This window comes from Eubalaena glacialis, chromosome 20 (assembly GCF_028564815.1).
Source record: "Eubalaena glacialis isolate mEubGla1 chromosome 20, mEubGla1.1.hap2.+ XY, whole genome shotgun sequence".
NCBI lineage: Eukaryota > Metazoa > Chordata > Mammalia > Artiodactyla > Balaenidae > Eubalaena > Eubalaena glacialis.
In genome coordinates, this window is record NC_083735.1 from 25106755 (window position 1) to 25130439 (window position 23685).

General features: G+C 34.7%; 1 protein-coding gene and 1 pseudogene across 2 annotated transcripts in view; one reads left to right on the top strand and one right to left on the bottom strand.

Moving 5' to 3' along the window:
* WRN (WRN RecQ like helicase) overlaps window positions 1–23129 on the top strand; it is a 130429-nt gene extending 107300 nt beyond the window's left edge. For both annotated transcript variants that reach the window (XM_061177178.1, XM_061177177.1), the window contains exons 28-35: window positions 4995–5070; window positions 5299–5411; window positions 7094–7208; window positions 8148–8279; window positions 10688–10850; window positions 14432–14646; window positions 19279–19410; window positions 22370–23129. In XM_061177178.1, coding sequence (XP_061033161.1) covers window positions 4995–5070; window positions 5299–5411; window positions 7094–7208; window positions 8148–8279; window positions 10688–10850; window positions 14432–14646; window positions 19279–19410; window positions 22370–22489 — 1066 coding nt within the window. In that variant the 3' untranslated portion in view covers window positions 22490–23129. The remainder of the gene's footprint in view (window positions 1–4994; window positions 5071–5298; window positions 5412–7093; window positions 7209–8147; window positions 8280–10687; window positions 10851–14431; window positions 14647–19278; window positions 19411–22369) is intronic.
* On the bottom strand, window positions 17157–17239 carry LOC133081491 (U2 spliceosomal RNA; annotated as a pseudogene).
* Window positions 23130–23685: the final 556 nt, after the last annotated feature.

Below are 23685 nucleotides of genomic sequence, written 5' to 3' on the forward strand. Positions count from 1 at the left end.
TTCATGTAAACAAAAGGTTTAAGGAGTGTGCAAAACAATATACCTGTTCAATATGCTGAAGCATTTCTTCATTTAAACATTCCCTGTGGCATCTTCTTTGTGCCATGTACTATTCTAGGCACTGGGATTCAGTGGAGGATAATAGAGACATAGTCACTGGCCCTCCCAGAGTTTATATTCTAGTGGGATATACACGTAAGGGAACAGAAAATTACAATCCAGGGTTGTAACACTTTGGAAACACTTTGGAAGTGACACTTGAGGCTTAAGTAGCAGTTGGGTGAAGTGAAGGGATGTTTTCTAAGCAGAGGAATGGTCCATGTACTAAAACCTGAAAGCAAGAAGAGGGTATGACATGATTGAGGGATTCAGCAGTTTGCTAGCAATTCCCTGACAGAGGGAAGCAAGGGAGTGGGAAAATTTAAGACTGGAGAGTTGAACAGTGTCTCGAATATCCAGTTCCTTTCAAGCACTCGATTTGATCATAAAAGCAGTTGGTCGCTAAGGAAAGGTTTTAGGCAGAACAGTGACATGATCAAATTTATGATTGAGAACAGGGGTTGACAAACATGAAGGATCAGATAGGAAATAATTTAGGCTTTGAGGGCCATGTGGTCTCTGTCTCAACTACACAGCTTTGCCGTTGTGGCCTCAAACCAGCCATGGATGATATGTAAATGAATGAGTGTGGCTGTGTTCCAATAAAACTTTATTTAGGGACACTGAAATTTGATTTTCATATAATTTGCACATGTCACAAAATGTTTTCCTCTTGATTTTTTTAACTATTAAAAAATGTAGAAGAAGCCATTCTTAACTACAAGCCTTATCAGAACAGACAGATTTGGCCTGTGCACCCCTAGCATGCCGACCCGTGGTAGATGGCTCTGGCTGTGGAGGGAATGGACTGCAGGAGGATCATAGTTGTAGAGACACAAATAGGGAGGCTCTTGCTGTGTTGTTTGCAAGAGGCTATGGTAGATCAGTCAAGGGAAGTGGCAGTGGGTGGGGAGAGAAAGAGATTTGTAAGATATTTAGGAGATGGAATTGTTAAGACTCAGTGATTGAAAAGATAGGCAGGTTAAGGAAGATGGAAGACTTGACTGTGATGCTTGGGTTTTTGTCTTTGATGGTGGGTGAGTGCTGCCATTTCCTTCACTGGGCTATGTAAGAGGAAGACAGGTTTGAAGGGCTGAATGTTTAGGGGATGAGGTTAAATTAGGAGTTTAGTGATAGACATACTAAGTTTGAGATGCCTGTAGAGTGGTCCAGAAGTTAATTTTAATATACGGGCTTAGTGTACAGAAGTGAAAAAGATGCTTACATGTCAATAACTATTATTTTAAATTTCATTTGAATTTTCATTAAAATAATACATGTGAATGTTTTTAAAAGTCAGTTGAGACTTAAAGGCATATAACAAAGCACACGAGTTCACACCCTTCTCAAACCCATTTTGTTCTGTTCTATAGAAGCAGTCACCCTCAGATCTTTTGACCAGTTTCTATGGTATTGGCCTCCATATTTCTTTTTTTAAAAACACCTTTTTGGGACTTCCCTGGCAGTGCAGTGGTTAAGACTCTGCACTTCCAATGCAGCAGGCGTGGGTTCGATCCCTGGTCGGGGGGGAACTAAGATCCCACCTGCTGCGCGGTGAGGCCAAAAAAACAAACACCTTTTCAGCATATATTTTATTAATATTTATTGTACATTTCTCTTTGAAAGGTTGAAAAAAAGTGGGGAAAAGGCTAAGAAAGAGGGCTATTGTTGACAATACCTCATCTTTCCTTTATTTTTAAATTGAAGTATAGTTGATTTACAATATAGTTTCAGGTGTACAGCATAGTGATTCGGTATTCTTACGGATTATACTCCGTTAAAAGTTATTACAAGATAATGGCTGCAATTTCTTGTGCTATAAAATACACCCTTGTTGCTTATATATTTTATATATAGTAGTTTGTATCTTTCAATCCCATACCCCTAATTAGCGCCCCCCCTTCCCTCTTCCCTTTGGTGCAAAACCTGTGAGTTTTGCATATACATTCATTTGTATTATTTTTTAGATTCCACATACAAGTGATATCATACAGTATTTGCCTTTCTCTTCCTGACTTATTTCACTATGCATAGTATTCTCTAGGTCCATCCATGTTGTTGTAAATAGCAGAATTTCATTCTTTTTTATGGCTGAGTAATATTCCATTGTATGTATCTACTCCATATCTTTTTTATCCATTAGTCTGTTGATGGGCATTTGGGTTGCTTCCATATCTTGACTATTGTAAATAGTGAACATTGAGGTGCATGTATCTTTTTGAATTAGTGTTTTTGTTTTTTCTGGCTATGTACCTAGGAGTGGAATTGCTGGATCGTATGGTAGCTCTATTTTTAGTTTTTTGAGGAACCTCCATACTGTTGTCCACGGTGGTTGCATCAATTTACATTCCCACCAACAGTGCACAAGGGTTCCCTTTTCTCCACACCCTCTCCAGCATTTATTTGTAGACTCTTTGATGATAGCCATTCTGACAGGTATGAGGTTGCCTCCGTATTTCTAAGTGACATGCTTAGATTACTATTTTTTTGACTTACCAGTTTTAGAAATTTTCTGTTGACATCCTATAATGGTAAATTAGGGCTTGTCTCCCATATCCCCTTCCTTCATTTATTCTCCATCAATGCCCCCCCCCTTCCTTAGAACAAAATTATATTTCAGTTTTTGGTCAAATTAATAATTTGTTTTTACATTATTGTATCTACTCAAATATTATATAACACTAAGGCAATCTGTGTTATTATGGCCACCACTCTTAATTCTCCTTGATGTTAATAATTCCCTTTTTTATTTCCTTTACTTGTTTAGTGTTCCTATTACTAATTTTTTTTTTTATAGTAGGTCCTCGTTGGTTATCTTTTTAAAATATAGCAGTGTGTACATGTCAGTCCCAAATTCTGAATCTATCCCTCTCCCCAACCCTTCCCCCCTGGTAACCATAAATTCATTCTCTAAGTCTGTGAGTCTGTTTCTGTTTTGTAAACAAGTTCATTTGTATCACTTTTTTTTTTTTAGATTCCACTTGTAAGCGATATCATAATGATATTGGTCTTTCTCTGTCTGACTTACTTCACTTAGTGTGAAAATCTCCAGGTCCATCCATGTTGCTGCAAATGGCATTATTTTGTTGTTTTTAACGGCTGAGTAAGCTATTATTAATTTTTATATTCTCCTATTTTCAATCTGTTTTAATTTGTTTACTCTCTTGGAGAGTTCCTTGACTTTATATCCCCTCCCATCTAGTGAGATTTTAATTTTAGATATCAAATTTTTAATTTCTAAGAACTTTGTTCTTGTTCTCTTTCTTTAATCATGTATAGCAATCTTTTCTTGATTCATGGTTACAAGATTTCCACTTATCTCTTCAATGATATTATATATTTTGGGTTTTTTAAAAAGATTTTCATGATTTTTCTATCATAATTTATTCCAGACTTACTGAGATTCCTTTTTTTAAAAATAAATTTATTTATTTTTATTTATTTATTTTTGGCTGCGTTGGGTCTTCGCTGCTGTGCACGGGCTTTCTCTAGTTGCGGTGAGCGGGAGCTACTCTTCATTGCGGTGCATGGGCTTCTCATTGCGGTGGCTTCTCTTGTTGCAGAGCACGGGCTCTAGGCGAGTGGGCTTCAGTAGTTGTGGCACATGGGCTCAGTAGTTGTGGCTCACGGGCTCTAGAGCACAGGCTCAGTAGTTGTGGCACAGGGGCTTAGTTGTTCTGCGGCATGTGGGATCTTCCCAGACCAGGGCTCAAACCCGTGTCCCCTGCATTGGCAGGCAGATTCTTAACCACTGCACCACCAGGCAAGTCCCTTATTATATATTTTGTACTTTTCTTCTGTGCACTTGTAATAGCATTCATAGGCAAAACATTTTCTAGCAAACATTTTCCACATATTTTTCTGCTTCAGGGATATGTTACACAGAATTTTGCCAGTATATATGATAATAAAATTTTTTTTGTGAAATAATTTAACATACCAATTTGCAAATAGTCCATTAGTATAAAGATTTCCATAAATACTATGATAAAGGTAAATATCTTATTATTTAAAACAAATTTATAGTTGTCTTGAGTCACCTGATATGACTAGTTCTTTGAACTGGAGTTTTCTTTCCTCATGTTCAAATCTCTTTATTCTAGTGATAAAATCTGATAATTGTAAAAATGAAGTCTTACTTTACACTGTAAATTTTTAATTCTTGAAACAGGGAAATTTATAAACATTTCTTATACATCAAACATGTTCTTCTCTTTCCCCCCCAAAAGCAGAAATTTATTTAAATTTGACACCTTTTACATAGGCTATTCTATACAATTTCATTTTTATAACTTTTCCTCTTTATAATTAATTTATCCGTGAAATTGCCCCTTGTAGAACCTGGTTTTCTATCTAGTTTGCTGCCTTGCACCTTTCATACCATGTTAATTGCTAATTGGGTGTTTTAAATTCTTTCGAGGAGTCAAAGGCAAAATTACTCCTTTCGGCTTTTTTTTTAGTTTGATTTTGAAGAAAAATGTGAATAATTTGATTAATTCCATGCTAATGTTCCTCAACAGCCAAAAAATAGTGCTATCACAAGAAGAGTTATAGATTGTATCATTCTTGGTTAGAAAAAATTTTACTTTGGTATAGATAAGGAGTATTTTCTTTCCAAGTATTTGATTGATGAGGAGGAGGCAAATGCTGTGCTTAATCGCACCAATTTTGTGATTGACTCAAATCATAGTTTTAACTTTACCTATATAATGAATGTATTTGATACAAAATGTTTAAAATCTAGGCTGTCATTTAAGTGACAGTTGCCTTACTGGTATTGTGACAAATAAATGTTAATATTGATTGGGAAAGGTATTCTCATTTTGGGGGCAAAATAAAAAGTGAACTTGGAGAAAGAAAAGCTTTTATTATTTCTTTTCTTTTAAATGTTTTAGCATCATGGTGCCATCACCAGGAAAATACTACAAGTCCTCAGAACCTGTTATTTCAGCTGAAGAGCAGGAGACTCAGGTATGGCTTTTGTAAAAAGGCAGTTAGTTTTTGAGAAGATAGTTATGAGTCTATGCATGCTTAAAATTCTCTTGCCAGTATTTTAAAAATTGTTCTTTAGCTAAGAGTCTAAGATACAGTTCATTTTTCATCCTAAGGGGGAAATGTAATATCTGAAGCTCTAAAAATAAAGGGCTGGATTTTTCAAAGTACATTTAAACAAATGTTGTTTCTTTGCTTTTCGTTCAGACTACATTATATGGCAAATTGGTGGAAGCTAGGCAGAAACATGCCAATAAAATGAATGTTCCTCCAGCTATTCTGGCAACAAATAAGATACTGGTGGATATGGCCAAAATGAGGTAAACTATTGCATATTTCTAACTTATTTTCTTCTAACATAATAGATTTGTAAAATACATCATTTAGCGATAATATGACTGTGGCTCCAGCAGTCACATCCAAGAGGTGGTTCCCAAATCTCCCATGTTGCTGCCAATGATCTCTTTCTTCACTGAGCTTTAGTCCCACATGAAACCAACTGTTTTCAGCAATCAGACCCAGTGTATATAAAATCTAACTCACTACCCACCAACCCTCCGTACATGCATTTCATGCAAATGCCAAAACTCTTCCTTCTGAATTCCTTATTTTTGTTAGTCATACTAACATGTTCCTAGTCACGCCTGTTTAATACCTCTGATATTACTTTTACTCTTCTAACATATATCCCCATCTTTCTCTTATTATATAGTTTTTAGACTTTTTCATTTCAGTGTTCCTTCTGTGTCTGTCTATGCCTTTCTTCCTTCTTTTAGTGACACCATGGTAGTTCAGACCATTACCCTTGGACTGTTGCAAAAGCCTCTAACTAGTTACTCTTTCTTCAGCCTCTCTCTTTCTCTGTTTCATCTGATATATGAATACCAAATTAATCTTTTCATGTTGTACTTCTGCTTAACTAGTTTCACACTGTCTTAACTTATTTAGCCCACAATTCAAGGCCTTCCATTTATGGACTTAAACCTTCTTTTCCATCTGAGTCACAGAATTTTAATGCTTAATCTTACCTAGATTGTTTACCATTTGTTTAAGTCTCCTTTTCAACTTCCATATACTTATTTACAATGTTGCTTCTGACTTGTAGTTTCCTTGATTTCCCAAAACTCCTATTAGGAAATCCTTTAAGATCTCGCTTTATTGTTATTTGCTCCATGAAGCCTTCCATGTTCTTATCAGCAAAGTGATTCCTCTGTGGATTTCATAAAGGACTTTTAAATGTAAATTTAAAAGATGATTGTATGGCACTTATTACATAATGCTTTATTTATTTTTTTGTTATTGTATTCATGTATATGTGTCTTCTAGATTTTAAACTCTGTGATGAAGATGTTATATTCCTCATCTTTTTGTGTTTTCCAAAGCACCTAGCACAATGCCTAATAGTCACTAGGTGGTCAATAAATATTTAGAAGAAATTATTTCCAAAGAATTGTTGCTTGGTAATTGTACTCATCTTGTATACTTCCTTTTCAAAAATTGTTTCTGTTGCTAAATTTCATTCAAGAGATGTTACTTTAGAGAAGAATTTTCTAATAATGTTACATAGTGCATATATCTTATAATAATTATTTCATTAAAAATAAATATTCAAAGACCACATTTTAATATTCAGTGAAGATATTTAAAGGAAAAGGAGTAATCATTAGATTGGCAGATTTTTAGAAAGAAGACATCAGACATTCTCTTCATATTGGACACAATAAGAAATATTAAAAGCCTGAAGTAGTTAGTTAGCAAGTTTATTGTTACAGGTAAAAACTTTGTAAATAATGAATGAGATTTTCTTCTGAGTTTCTTAGCCTCTTAGTTGTCCTCTAAGAATCATAAAACACAATTACTTGTTTTATACATTGTTTTTGGTTGCTGGAAAAAAATCCATGTTTATTGAGTGTCAGTATTGAAGCTAAATATCTATCAGCTGTGTTGCTGGAGTGGTAACGTTTCAGTGGTTTCTTGACTTTTTAATTTTTTTAAACAACAGACCTACTACAGTTGAAAATGTGAAAAGGATCGATGGTGTTTCTGAAGGCAAAGCTACGATGTTGGCCCCTGTGTTGGAAGTCATCAAACATTTCTGTCAAATAAATAGTCTTCAGGTAAAATACTATGGTTTGCAGGACCTCTGAGAAAATAAACTTTTTTTGACGATTACAAAACACCCTTCAAAAGCAGCATTTTTCATTTCTATGCTGGACACTTAGAAAATGAATCAGATAGTTTCTATAGTAAATCAGTTATAAAAACATGTTAGTTACCTATTTTTTTAAATTGAAGTATAGTTGACTTACAATATTATATTAGTTTCAGATGTACAGCATAGTGATTCAGTATTTTTATATATTATACGCTATTTAAAGTTATTATAAAATATTGGCTATATGCCCTGTGCTGTACATTGCATCCTTGTAACTTATTTGTTTTATACCCGGTAGTTAGTACCTCTTAACTCCCTTCCCCTATCTTGCCCCTTCCTCCACCTCTCCCCACTGATAACCACTAGTTACCTAATTTTTAAGATGATTCTGAAGTAATAGTTGTCAAACCTGCTTATGTCTGTTTATTTTGTTGAGAGGTTTTGTTTTTAAATCTGAATAAGTACTGTATTTTAGACTAAGAAATTATTTTACCTTCAAATGTAGATAGAAATTAAAGCTTCATTCATTCATTTACTATTCACTTCCAGGGTATTAGGGGACTAATTTAGAGGCAGAGTGGTCCACATTATAGTGCATTTTTAGTCCCTCTTATTGGCTTAAAGGGAAGACTAGGAATTTCTAGTTTTACAACCATGTTTGTAATTACAAATATTTTATTCAAAACTTATTCTCTCTAGCCTTATTTTACTTTTTAAAATCAATATGTAAAAAATAAAAAAAACTTTTTGAGCTCCTCATAAAAAGGGAATTTGGGGCTGTTCCTTAGAGGTTTTATTTGTGTTATTTTTTTCCCTAATAGCTAATGATCATGTTGATATTCTATCTATCATTATATTGATATTATTTTTGATCATTTGTGCTACATTTAAAATTTTGTAGACAGACCTCTTTTCAAGTACAAAACCACAAGAAGAACAGAAGAAAAGTCTGATGGTGAAAAATAAAGCAAGCTCACTTTCACAGTCTGCAGCCATCACATATTCTTTATTCCAAGAAAAGAAAATGTGTTTGGTAAGTGTTACTTTCAAGTTAGAGGGAATTTTTAAATTTATCTAAACGTGTTTTATCAGCTTTTCAATATCAAAGTTGAGACTTGGGATAAATTTCTTCTAATCCTACAATATTTTATGTTGTTTCATTTTATAATTAATTTTAGAACAGAATGTCATTTGCTTTTTCTGCTAAGCCCTTTTCTGTTAATTAAGTAAAAACAGCAAGTATAGTTTGACCATGATTATCTTACAGAGGTTGTATCAGAGGTACTGATAAACACATTTATAGCTTAGGGATATTAGAGCAGCCATATTTTAAGACTACATTTTTTTAAATGGGATTAATAGTTAAAAAACTATTACTGTATGTACTGATAAGAGATAATCTCCAAGATACATTGTTAAGTAAAAAAAGGAAGATGCATAGCACTGTGAAAAACATACATAAATGTGTATGTATATATATTTGCATGCTTATATATTCACATATCCTTGGGTATGTATACAAAAGTGCATAGAATATCTCTGAAGGATGTCGAAGAAGCTAGAAATAAGTTTAAAAAAATAACAAACTTGCTTTTCACTCTATCTCCTCTAGTATAATGTTCTATTTTTTTTAACCATGTCTGCTTGATGCTCTTTGAAAAAAATCTGATTACTGTGAAAAATGGCCATACTTAATGTTTCTTCGTTGTTTTGGCATAAGTCCTTAAGGCTGTTGAGATTTTTTAAATATACAAAATGAAGAGGATATCTTAGTGGAATAGGGACAGAATGAGGCTTCCAGCTAAGTTTCACTAATTTGCATTCCTGTCCTTTCTGATGTTAAATTGGTTTAGATGAGGCTGTATGGTCCAGGGCCTGCTTTTCCTGTTCTCTGTGTCTCCATCCACTAGGCTATGTTACACACTTTCTATTCTGGTTAATATCCAGTATAAATAAGAATAAACAGTCCATAGCTTATCTTAGTCACTTAATATATGTTCTCCTTACATAGCCAAACTCCTTAATTAAAAGTACAAAAGCCATTACACAAAGAACCAAATAATTCCATTGAACTATTTTTGAAACATATTACATGATAAATAGGAATTTTAAGTTCAGTCTCTTATTTAAACAGTAACTTACATGTACATGTTAAACATGCTTGTATATACACAATTTGACCAAATATGTGTGGTATAACTGTATATAATTACCAAGAAAATATGGAATAGCCTCCAAATTTTTAAAATAAATTGTATTCTCATACTTAGCCAGGATATGAAGTTTCATGTATTATATTACATATTCATGGTTAAAAATGTGAAGAGTGGTATATCTTCATTTGTGTCTTTTGCTATTGTTTGGTTGTATATTATTGTGAAATATTGTGGTGTAATAATCTGTACTTCCCAGGAGTCTGAGGGGGTCTTGCCAGTTAACTGCAAAATTAAACATGCCTAAGGACTAATTAATCAGGAGGAATAATACAGTTAGTTTTAGGTAATACAATGCCTGGTATCAAATAACCCTGATATTATGCACACATGGTACACATCTTCTAGTAGAAAAAGTGTAGACATTTAGTGAAAGTAACTTAAAACCTTCCTTTGAAGGATGAAAATATTGCTTTAAATGCTCTATTTTGTGAAAATATCAGCATTCATACAAATACAGTCCAAATTCAGACTTTCAAGGTGTGCTAAAAAAGAGTGTCATGAAATAATTTAGAGCTGAGTGACTAAACTTTCTGAATGTTTAAAAGAATGTTTTATCTAACAGACATCTTAAATGGATTTGGAGCTACATTTGTTAAAAAGCTACATAAATATGTAACAGTGTCCTTAATTTAGCACAATTCATGTTAAATTCAATGCTAGGCAAATGATGACAGCCACTTGTAAATTGTTATTATTATTTTATGAATAGAGCCAATTTAAAGCACTTTTTAAACTCTTCTTGAGAACCTTTTCTAGAGTACATTTGGAGCCTTATGTTATTGCTAAGCATTTTACGATTTGTCTTCCTGGAAATTCATGTAACTGAAGTACCGTGTGTTATTTCAAGTATATACATTATTGGGTTACAGTTTACTGTATTTTTAAAAGGTTGTGGCAGCTATTAGACTTACGTAGAATGACTACTCTCTGTCACTAATAGGTTTTTAAGGTGAATAATTACAGAGGGATGAGGATTGATTTCTTAGCTAAACCTGGGTGATTTTGCTTTTATTCAATATAATAAGTATAAAAAGTACCACCTGTGGAGTTCTAGCATGTGAGTCATTTTAAAGAATTAGTTAAAATGAGAAATTTAAATGAAGGTTTAGTCCACTGTTTATTCTCAGTGAACATTTACTACCTGAAGGTTTTGGACCTTGTATTTCTGTACAGTACAGTGGAAACTTCAAAAAACTCACTGGTTGTTTTGCTGCTATTTCTCTAGAAGAGTGTAGCTGAGAACAGGATTCTGCCTCTCTCAGCAGTTGGCATGCACTTGTCCCAAGCGGTGCAAGCTGGCTACCCACTCGATATGGAGCGAGCAGGTCTGACTCCAGAGATTCAGAAGATTATTGCTGATGTTATCCGAAACCCTCCCATCAACTCAGGTGATAACCATGACCCTCGTCCGCAGCCTTAATGACTTGAGTCATTGAACCCAGATGAAGTAAACAAGCAATCCACGAATATTTTTCACTCTGATCACATTAACCCTTTATGCTACTATGAAAACTTTACTTTTGTAATGCTTTTTATTGTTTTAGAAAAACAATCTTTCTTCCCATTATCACTCAGAGAAAAGTCTGAGTCTGAGAAATTCTTGCTTTTTTTTTCAGCTTCAGGTTACAACTTCCACACCCATTCCCCGAACAGTGCTCTTTCATCCTTTTCTAATTTCTACTTCATCACTTGAAAAAAACACGGATTCTTTCCCCATAGCTCACTGACTCTTAGCTTTTTTCTATATCTTTCTGATTCCCTGTCACTGGTTTCACCTAAGTAGCCTTTCTTATCAATACAGTCAATAGTGTCAGGCACTGTGGCGTTGAACGGATGGACTGAGTTCTCTTGGGCCCCTTGTAGAAGGGTTTCCTCCTGTCACTTTGCTACAGAACCTCAACTGTGCTCATGGAGATCAAGCCCCTTTGTTTACCTTGCAGAAAATTTTAAAATATGCCTATTTTAAAATTATGATCCCTTTTTTACAGAAGTAAAGATGAGGTGGATTAGAAGGATTTTCACACCCTAAATGTACAGATGTAAACTAGGTGTGTTATAATTCAATAAATCTGATAAATTTTTTTGGACTATTAGGACAGAGCAGTGGACATACAAAAAGCCTTATCTCCAAAGCTGTAGTGCAAATAGTTAAACTTTTTATTACCTCAAATTCCTTCCCACTCAGGATCAAGTATACAGTTCTCCCCCCAAATTTAGAAATAAGGGAAAACAGATCACAATTAATACTATACTTAACTGATCAGAACAAAGGTATTTAAGTCACCTTCAAAGGCAGCATTAGTTCTAGTCTTGAGCAAGACTTGACTGAAGGACACCTCCATCTCTCCTTCCATTGCTTAACCTTGGAGGCAAGGAGAGAGACAGAGGCAAGTTTGGGCAGTGGTCCTCTAAGTTAGTTCCAGGAAACCAAAGTTTCTGTTTTTACTATACCATGTTAAAGTTGTACTGCCAACTATTTAAAGGAAAGAAATATGCAATTTCTAATCCTGGTCAATGAGACTTCCAAGTGTTTTCAGGGCCTGTTTATAGCTTATGTCAAGATCTTATTTGAGGGAGATACCTTAACAACTAATTCTGCTTCTGTATCACAGCTTTCTGGTTATGATTTGATTTCCCATGTAGGTCTGTCTATAGGGAAAATATGCTCTAGTCTTGCTAATCTGGGTACTTATCTATATGATAGTTGTGAATTCATAATTGGAAATTAATGAATTGGCATTTTGTGAGCTTGGTTAATGTGGCTCTATTAAGGTTAAAGTAGGTTTGTAAATCTGAAAACGTGAGGGCCAAATCCTGTACTGTGATAAAATATCCAAGGTCACTTAGCTGTGAGTCATCTTGTGAGGAAGCTAGCCAGCTCTCCTGGTCACTCTCCAGTCTTTCTAACTTCAGCAGCCATTTTACTAGAAATTAAGGAAGAGGAAGGACCACAGTAATTAATTGCAGGGTTAGAATTGGGATTGTATAAAACCTCTCTTTCTCCAGTGCAGAATGAAATAGTATTTTAGAGGAAGTCAGAGACTCAGATGCCTTCTTGATTTTAATACCCCAGAATTATTTTTTCCTTTATGTATGTATTATCTCTCAGGATTTAGAGAAAGATATATCTTTTATTTATTTATTTTATTTTTGGCTGTGTTGGGTCTTCGTTTCTGTGCGAGGGCTTTCTCTAGTTGTGGCAAGCGGGGGCCACTCTTCATCGCGGTGCGCGGGCCTCTCACTATCGCGGCCTCTCTTGTTGCGGAGCACAGGCTCCAGACGCGCAGGCTCAGTAGTTGTGGCTCACGGGCCCAGTTGCTCCGCGGCATTTGGGATTTTCCCAGACCAGGGCTCGAGCCCGTGTCCCCTGCATTGGCAGGCAGATTCTCAACCACTGCGCCACCAGGGAAGCCCCAGAGAAAGATATATCTTTGATGAGCTGTTTGGTAGTATGCAGTATTCTCTGAAAGAGTTTGTGCACTTTTTTTCCCTTTTTCCTGTTGTCTTTACTATTATACACTGAGTATAGCAAATAAATTTTCATTCAGTTAAATATTAAATTGAAATTCCAAAGAACAATGGAATTTAAATTATACTTATTAAACACTTCATCTTTCTGTCAATACACTGTATATAGGTTGTACAAATAATACGAAAAAATATATTATTGTCATTTTCTTCCAAAGCCAAAATTGAGAAAGATAAGTATCATGAGCTCTAAACTTTATTTCTTTTGATTGTATGGTTATAGTCTGTAATATATCATTTATTAATGTGAAATTTTATTTTTGAATTCTTATTTTTCCTTGATAAAATACTATTTGTTCTCTTACTGGAGGAAACATTGTTGAGTTATAAATTATAATAAGAAATGAAGATATCCATGCCACACTAATGATTCAGATATGGTATTTCATCTTTTACTTAACTGTAGCCATATCACATAATTTGGTGTTTTAATGAACAAGTTTGTTGGCATTTAAATTTTGCACAATCTTGAATTGAGAATTTTCTATAGTTTATTATGGCATAATCTTAATCTTAAAAATAGAGTATTTGTGAATTGAGAAATTATATCTATTATTTTCATGCTATCTTATTTGCTAAGTAGGTTTTGTCCTTGTAACAATATTTTAAGGAATTCTGTACCTTTTTATTCTTTTAGTTTTTTCCATTTACATGACTTTAAGCTTCTTCTTTTATGGAGCTGAGATTCTAACTATGCTTAATAATAAATGAAGCAGAGTATTTAATGAGGTACCTGGCAAGTATTTTTAATAATTTTGTTCTTTCATTCTTTATGTGCATGTAACTAGAAAATTAAGGGTGGCTTCCAAGGGACCTGCCACGAAAGTAGGGGTAATATGATCTCTTTTAAGCACTGAAGGAGTGCAGGTGGTACTCATTATTTCACTCTCCAATAGATATTTTCAGCACTTACTTGTGTGGAAAGTTAGGGCAAATAAGATCTGAAAATAAAATCTATCTTTCCCAGAAAACTTATTTAAATAATAGGCATTTTAAATAGTTGATGTGTTTTGTTATGCTTCGATAGCCATTGAAAGAATCCTTTTTATTAGCATCTTATTTACAAGTATGATTAGCTTCTATTTTAAGGATAAATTATTTTCAAAAAATTAACTTATAATTGATATTTGGAATTTCTTTGGATGGTGGTTTTGATTCTCAGGGCAGCCCTCAAAAGACGGTTTGAAACAAAAGTTAAGCAGAGTTGATAGCCTGACCTGACTATGGGTCTTGGAGGCAGGGGTGCAGGTGGTGCAGGAGTGAGGGGACATGTTTTACTCTATTTCTGTTCTGTAAGGGGATAAGCATTTGAAAGAGGGACATTTTCTTTGGCCACCTTCCTCCTTCCTTTCTACAAAACATGTCACTATTTCCAGCTCATAGGTTTTCTGCAGTGTTCTGTGTAATTTATTTTTAAATCTTTTTTTTTCATCCTTTACAGATACAAATAAAATTAAACTAATTAGAATGTATGTTCCTGAAAACATTGACACGTACCTTATCTACATGGCAATTGAGATCCTGGAAAAAGATTGCGACAACAGGATGCTATGCCAATCTTCATGTGATTCCAACAAAAAGAGATGTTTCCCCAACTCTGAAGAGAGCTGTTCAAATTCTAAGAGAAGCAAGGAAGAAGTGGGCACTAATACCAAGGTGTTAATTATATGTAGAATTTTCATATAGTGTCAGATTGTTCAATTTGCATATCTTAATACCAGAATGCTGTATTTTTTGAACTGTTATAAATTCTGATAGAAGGTTACTTTTTAGAAAATCTTGGTGCTGTACTTCCGTTGCTTTTCATAAATCCGATCTGAGAAAAGAGATTTTTTTAAACACCAGGAAAAGAGGAATATAGTCCATCTATTTAGCTTATTGAATGTCAGCTTAAATTTTACCTCTACCTTATATTGACTATATAGTCTGGAAATTCTCTTTCTTTCATAGATATATTTAATATTGGCTGTAAGCATATGGTAGTTTATGTGGTTAATGAAAATAAAACCAAATTCTATGATATATACCTCCCCAGATATTGGAATTTGTCTATCATTCTGTTACTCCTCAGTCTCTGTTCCTGTTATATTGAATCTCTCAGGTACAAGGATAATTGTTGCTCATGGTCCTGGCCATATCCCAGTGCACTTTTGCATGATCAGAGAAAGACCATGAGTTTAGTATTATTTTTACATGGTATATTTTATTAAAATCAAATGCTTTGAATATTATTGCTCTGTGTGTTATATGAGATAAATAAATAGTAATCAGAGAATAACTATTCTTTGACATTGTGACTCTACTAAATGATTGCAAAGACTTGAAAATTTGACCTTTAGTATCTTCCAGGTCTAAAGTTCCGTGATAACAGTTTGTGAAAACTATAATTAACTCAAAAATTACTTTAGTTCCTAGATGATAAATTCAGCATGGTGGTAGGTGGTTGCTACTAGTTATATTAGAGAATTAGGGACTTTATTTCAGTTCTAAGTAATCTTTATAGGATTTCCAACAGTTAAACTCCTTTTCTCAATAGCTTAAAAAGTAAGAGGAACTGATCTTTTAAAATTCTGTCCTTCAGTTAGATTTGTATATAGTCATGTACTAGATAACCTAATGAAATTTGATTAACTGGAATTCTTTACATTATTTTGGCAATTGAATTAGCTATAAGAAGGGCATTACTAGCACACCACTGTAAAGCAATTATACTCCAATAAAGATGTTAAAAAAAAAAAAAGGGCATTAAAGGAGATATACGTTGGGCAGGTGGTAGTGAAATTTGGCTGCTATTCCCAGCCTTTTATTTCTGAAATCTATACCAGGTGCCTAAGACCTTATTTTTTTCCCAACTGTATCTGTCAATAGGAAAAGGTGTAACTTGTTATTTTTCCTGAATATTGAAGCACATTTATAGTGAAATACTGTTTTTTTTTTTTTTTTTTAAACATCTTTATTGAAGTATAATTGCTCTACAATGGTGTGCTAGCTTCTGCTTTACAACAAAGTGAATCAGTTACACATACACATATGTTGCCATATCTCCTCCCTCCCGCATCTCCCTCCCTCCCACCCTCCCCATCCCACCCCTCCAGGTGGTCACAAAGCACCGAGCTGATCTCCCTGTGCTATGCGGCTGCTTCCCACTAGTTATCTATTTTACATTTGGTAGTGTATATATGTCCATGACACTCTCTCACCCTGTCACATCTCACCCCTCCCCCTCCCCATATCCTCAAGTCCATTCTCTAGTAGGTCTGTGTCTTTATTCCCATCTTGCCACTAGGTTCTTCATGACCTCTTTTTTTTTTTTTTTTTTTTTTTCCCTTAGATTCCATATATATGTGTTAGCATACTGTATTTGTTTTTCTCTTTCTGACTTACTTCACTCTGTATGACAGACTCTAACTCCATCCACCTCATTACAAACACCTCCATTTCATTTCTTTTTATGGCTGAGTAATATTCCATTGTATATATGTGCCACATCTTCTTTATCCATTCATCCGATGATGGACACCTAGGTTGCTTCCATGTCCTGGCTATTGTAAACAGAGCTGCAATGAATATTTTGGTACATGACTCTTTCTGAATTATGGTTTTCTCAGGGTATATGCCCAGTAGTGGGATTGCTGGGTCATATGGTAGTTCTATTTTTAGTTTTTTAAGGAACCTCCATACTGTTCTCCATAGTGGCTGTATCAATTTACATTCCCACCAACAGTGCAAGAGTGTTCCCTTTTCTCCACACCCTCTCCAGCATTTATTGTTTCTAGATTTTTTGATGATGGCCATTCTGACTGGTGTGAGATGATACCTCATTGTAGTTTTGATTTGCATTTCTCTAATGATTAATGATGTTGAGCATTCTTTCATGTGTCTGTTGGCAATCTGTATCTCTTCTTTGGAGAAATGTCTATTTAGGTCTTCTGCCCATTTTTGGATTGGGTTGTTTGTTTTTTTGTTATTGAGCTGCATGAGCTGCTTGTAAATCTTGGAGATTAATCCTTTGTCCGTTGCTTCATTTGCAAATATTTTCTCCCATTCTGAGGGTTGTCTTTTGGTCTTGTTTATGGTTTCCTTTGCTGTGCAAAAGCTTTTAAGTTTCATTAGGTCCCATTTGTTTATTTGTGTTTTTATTTCCATTTCTCTAGGACCTGGGTCAAAAAGGATCTTGCTGTGACTTATGTCATACAGTTGATAAGAACAGATACTACACTTGATCTTAGCCAAAAGGCCGAGAAGCGATGTGAAATACTGTTTTAACCACACATTAATATTATTGCTTTCCTCCTATTGAAATAACATCATATTCTGAAAAAAGAGTGGGGGTATTTTGGGGGGGTGGGTATGTAAGTGGGTGGAAATTAAGCCTACCGGATTCAGCCTTTTCTTTTTCCCCATTTAGGGGAACAAGAATATTGGGGCTAGGAAGTAGATTAAGGGGTGAGTGAGCCAGCCAAAGTGTTTTTCCTTCGTCTGCCTTCCAGTATAGAAAGCTACTCTGAACACTGTAGAGTCTGTTGGAGGCCTGGTTTTGGGATCCTTCATGTGTTAACATTCATCTTCTCTACTGACCTGGGTTGTATCCCTTAGTCTATTTCATCTTATGATTATGAGGTTTCTAATAAAAAATAATGTCACAACAGATTCTTCTTATTAGTTGATGCATTGTTAGGTTTACATCTGTTGTGACTGCGGTTAAGATAGAAGCTCAATCATGCCTACGTTTACTGGAGGAAGATTATGTCTTGATAATGGTAGTTCTGATTCAATATACGAAGGTACACAGTGGATTCTTTAAATATGTAGGTTTTTTTTTTAATTTCTGGAGAGTTTTCTTAAATTGTAGATTTTAAATTTTTGTTTATTTCAGGAAGTTTTTAAAAATTTTACTTTTTAGTATTTTTGTCCCATCGCTTTGTAGTTCTCCTTAATGGACTTCTGCTCTCTATATGTTGGACCTTCTTTACTGAGCTACAACATCTGTCACTTCTCATGAATTCTTTTTGGCTTTTCATTTCTCTTTAAATTAAACTTTTCTTCTTTTTCACCTTCTATTTCTGTTTGGACACAATCTGTTGTATTTATTGCTATGTTCCTTATAGTTTAATATTCACTTCTATAATTTTTTCTTTTATTTCTAATTCTTTCCAGAGCTTTTCCCCTCACTTTTGAATTTTTCTGATTTTAATTTATGATGTTTGTTTTGAATTATTTTCTTAACGTTTTTCAGCTCATTTTAGGAGGTTACAGTTTTCTATATCTTAGCAAGTCGGTGTCAGATTTGACCTTCATAACTTCCTGTTGCTCCTTTTTGTGTGAAATTAGTTTCCCTGCACTTTCAAAAGATGGCATGCTTCAGGATAGTTTTTCCAAGTTCCCAGAGCTCTCCTGTTGTTTTTGTGTAGCATTCAAAATAGGGAAACTTGGTTTATGACATACCCCGTTCTGCCGCTTTTACCTGGGCTTTCTCGTCCCTTTGCCTCTATTATACCCATCCTGCTTGATTTTGATATAACCCCAGCAGTTCTCAGTGTCGGGCCTTCACCTGGAAGTTCATAGGTGCCAGCTGCTCTAGTCACTTAAGACACTGCTGTGGACCCCTTTCCGTCGCCTGCTGTTGGGTTGGGCAAAGGCCCTCCCACTTTTCAGATGCTGTTCTCAAATAAACCTTTCCAGTGTATACCTGTGGGCTGTTTGGTTCTCCTGTTCTCAGGCACCTCACTGCCTGCCTCTGCTTTCTCCCACACAGATGCTGTACCATGCAGGTCTTAGGGCTGTTGGTGGTTTTTCCTCACATGCTTGTAGTTTCGGTTTCCTGAGGATACCTTTAATACACTTAGTTTCTTTGTAAATGTAGATGGTGAATTTTTGGTTTTGCTCCCTAATTCTATCTGTTTTAATGCTGGGATTCAGAGAGATTAAAAAACTATGCTGCTGCTGCCACCATCTTCCCAGAGCCCTCTCCTCATATGTCACTTTTTTCCATCTTATTTTTCTTGACTGCCTGAGAGAGAGAGAGGGGGAGAGAGAGAGAGAGAGAGGTCTCATGCCCTGCCACTGAGTTTCATTATAAATTAAAACATACAACATTTTTATACACTATTTTAAGATACTCAGGAAAAATGCTGGGGGGGTAATATTATTATAATCATTATTGTTAAAATTCAGTACCTCAGAATAATATGAATTTTCTTAAGCTTTGCTTTTTTAGGCATAGTGTGTTTCTTTCCTAAGGAAATAGTGCATGTAGTAACTATTTTGTATTCCACAAAAATTTTAAAGGTTGATGGAAAACGTTCTTGTGATTTTTCACTGAAAGATGAGAGTCACAGAAATTCACTAAAACTAACTTCCTGGAATCAGCCATTCAGCGATCCCAAAATAGAAGATTTCTTTGTAGATTCTCATTCACAGGTAAAATTGATTTAATAAAGTAGTTTTCATGACAAATATATTATGCTTGATAACTAATATACCTAGATTTATCTTAGTTTTTAGATGAAGTTAAATGCAAATATAATGTATGTATTTGCTTACATATATATGGGTACATATAATCAGCAAATGAGTTAATGTTTTATATTCTCAACTTAATGATAGTGGCTTATTAATAGAACTTGGAGTACCAAAAAGACGTAAATACTTACTTAAATTTTTATTATGATTGCTGGGAATTTTAGCCTTCTACTAATGAAGGAAATAGTCACTGAAAAGCGTTGTTTCTGTTATTAGACCTCACAATTAAAGTCCTCCAGATACTTATTGTTGAGACTCAAAAGATACACTCAGTGTAAGCAAGAGTTTTACCCCTTTCTCAATGAAATAAGCTCATTTTTGTAATGATAGGATAAATGCTGAAGATCATATTCTATCAATATAAAAATGTTATAGGAGATAAAAGACTTGAAATGATATTAGCTACCAATTAATACCAAGAATAAATGAGGATGTGTTTTGATATTTTGTAACTCTCCAAATAATCCAGTGATACAGTATTATATACTGTTACTCTCTTTTTCTGTGTGAAGAAATCAAGGCTTTAATAACATTCATAAGGTCATACATCATACATGTAGTAAGTGACTCAATTCGAACTCAAACCTAGTTCTGTTTTTTTTTTTAAGTTGCTTAGGCTTATTTTTTTATATTTATTTTTAATTGGAGTATAGTTGCTTCACAATGTTGTGTTAGTTTCTGCTGTACAGTGAAGTCAGTCAGCTATATGTATACATATATCCCCTCCCTCTTGGACCTCCCTCCCACCCCTCCTCCCCCATTCCACCCATCTAGGTCATCACAGAGCCTGTCTGGTTTTAAAGTCCCTGCGTATTCCGTAGTATTCTGCTACGGCTACAGCAGGACTTCGGGTTTTTTCCTTGGCTCTGTTATTGTTCGGATCTTGTACTCTGTTTTACTTTTTGGCTTTGTTATAATTTTAACTGGTTTCCTTCTTCCAATTGCCCTTAAACTCTAATTGCAAGCAATGATAGTTGTCTGTGGCTGCAAGGGATTTTGATAATAAAATTCTCGGGGGGGGAAGAGTATTTCTGGGCCAATTTTATCTCTACCCAAATGCCCTTTATCCGTGCCACTTTATATCCCTAATACTTATTATTTCTAAGTCAAACATTATAGTATAATACAGTGTGTATAAATCTAATCTGTTCTCCTGGTCTTCTCTTCCTTGTGAGGAAATAGGTGCCTGGGAGAAAAGTTGCTATCTTGGCTGTTTTTTTTCTTTAGCTTTTGCTAAAGTGTGAATAGCCCTTTCTTCGGCACTGGATTTATTTAAGTTGGAATAGCTAACAGCTTTTACCTTTTAAAAATATAAGGTCACACAGTTTTTTTGTCAAGGATTTTTTACTTTTTTTCCCACCTTTAAATATTTTGAACCCATTGTTAAACACAGAAAACATAATAAAACATAACAAGCAGTTGACGAACAATTCATAGATGTAGTCTTCATTCTTGAAATGGAATAAATTATACTTGTATACCTTAGGCTAACAGACACATTGTAACTTAGATGAGACCACCTTACCTTAAAGCCCTCAAATAGTTCCAATAAATAAATTAACTCTCCCAGATTCCAAAGTATAGTCATGTTAGAATGATTTCTCCATCATGTTGGTTTGAGGAGCTAGAGTTCAAGCTGAGATTATACAAATTAATACCATTTTGAGCTTATAGAACTTACCTATTAAAATTTTTAATAGGTATTAAATTACCTATTAAAATTTGTTTAATGTACAGATAATATAGTACACAACCACTGCCTTTGGGTTTAATTTTGTTTTCAGGGACCTTTAACTAGGGTTCTGAAGCTTCATTTGGTGCACAGGTCTCCTAAAATCAGGCAAAATATCGTGCATGTGTACGTTTGTCTTTTTTTCTCATTAGTGGACCTCTAGTTTTTAGCAGATTCTCAAAAGAGTCTATGAAACAGAACCCTTTTTTTTTTTTTTTTCCATTTATTCAGCAAATGTTTTTTCAGTACCTGTTATGCTTCAGCAACTCTGCAAGGTCCTGATGATGCCTGAACCACTCTCCTAGTCTGTCTACCATTGTAGATGTACAAGTTGTATTGCAAGGTCCTGATGATGCCTGAACCACTCTCCTAGTCTGTCTACCATTGTAGATGTACAAGTTGTATTGCAAGGTCCTGATGATGCCTGAACCACTCTCCTAGTCTGTCTACCATTGTAGATGTACAAGTTGTATTGCAAGGTCCTGATGATGCCTGAACCACTCTCCTAGTCTGTCTACCATTGTAGATGTACAAGTTGTATTGCAAGGTCCTGATGATGCCTGAACCACTCTCCTAGTCTGTCTACCATTGTAGATGTACAAGTTGTATTGCAAGGTCCTGATGATGCCTGAACCACTCTCCTAGTCTGTCTACCATTGTAGATGTACAAGTTGTATGCTTTTTTAAATGCCTAACATAACTGTGTGTGTGTGTGTACACATGCTTAGGCAGATGCCTTCCTTGGAACGTTAAATTCACCATTTTGGCCAAGCTAAAGCAAATACACCATGGGACATAGATCTGAAATAACATACAGTTCTTTCCTTTCCAAATGAGAGTCTACACTTGAGTGTCTAAAAATAGGTAACAGGATGGCAGGTAATTGCCTAAAAAAATGATATAGTTGATTTTGTCTCTCTCTCATGTGTTTATTTTTGGATCCAGAAATAAATTCTGTAGATCTCATTATTTTGTTTTATTTGGAAAGGGAAGGCTTGTGGGTGTATATTCAATAACCTATGTTACTTTGCAACTGAGACACATTTTCAGCAGTACAAATATATATATATATATATTTTTTTTTTTTTTTTTTTTTTTTTTTTTTTCTCTCTTTCTTTCCTATAGACTTCATCTGAAACCTCAAAGAGAAAATTACCTGGGTGGTTTGCCAAAGGAAATGAGACCTTACCTGATGCCAGCAAGAAATCAACGGCCAAAACTAAAAAGAAGGGTCTTTTTAGTTAAACTGGCAACTGCCAGAGGAATTATGTGTGTCTTGCTGTGTTATAAGAGGGAAGCTGTATTTCATTTCTGAAGAGTGGGGAGTAATATTTTTGTTTAAGAATTATTCTAATCTCAAAGTAAAACTCACCTATTTATTGAACAGCTGGTGTCTTAAAACAGCCTTGTGCAATTCACATAAAGTTGAGTCTTCTGAGAGCCTGAGTGAGTACCTCATAGAACAGAATCTTAGTTTCCTATGAGATTGCTTTAAGAAATCATGTTACTGCCCTGTTTTCTAATCTCTTTACTTACTTCAGGAGTATGTTTAGAATATGTAATGTGTGGTGATTTAATATAGATAACAGATTATCAGTTGTAAGTGATTATGTGTGTGATATGAAATATTCCTATATTACCAAAATTCTGTCTTATAAATGAAGAACGCATAGTTATTTTACGAATTGTTTTTTCTATTGTTAGAAGAAACTCTTATACACATTTTAAAATGATGTTAGTGGACCAGAGCAGTGAAAATGAAACATTTTGGGTTCTGTGTAAATAGAGGAAGGAATATAACAAAGGAGACCAATTGCACTAGACAACTATGCACTTTGTATGTTATATACAATTTCTATTATTTTTCAAATAATAATAAAAAGTCCTTAGTACTGAATATTGTAAAGATATGTATTTTAAACTTTCATATACTGAATTACCTTGAGCACCTTTAATTTTTGATGTCAGAATTTGATTCTAATATCTCTTTATGTAGCACATGTAACTGAAATATACAAAACACATACTGACACTGAATTGGGTAAATCATAGTTGATATAACTTTAAGCAGTTCACCATATGGCATTTAATTGACTTTTTTGTAAATAAAAATAACTGTCATTAATAAAGAAGAAATATATGTTTGCTGTAGAAGAATTAGAAAATCCAGAAAAGTGAAAAAAAAAATCACATAAGTTCCACTGGTAGGTAATCAGTTAACCCCTTTCATGTATCCTGCCAAGCCTTTTATTTATTGATTGATTGATTTTGGCCGCACCGTGCGGCATGCAGGATCTTAGTTCCCTGACCAGGGATCAAACCCATGCCCCCTGCAGTGGAAGCGCGGAGTCTTAACCACTGGACCATCAGGGAAGTCCCCTGCCAAGCCTTTTTATATTCACTTCTTTTCTTAGTTTGTTACATGAATAATACATGAATGA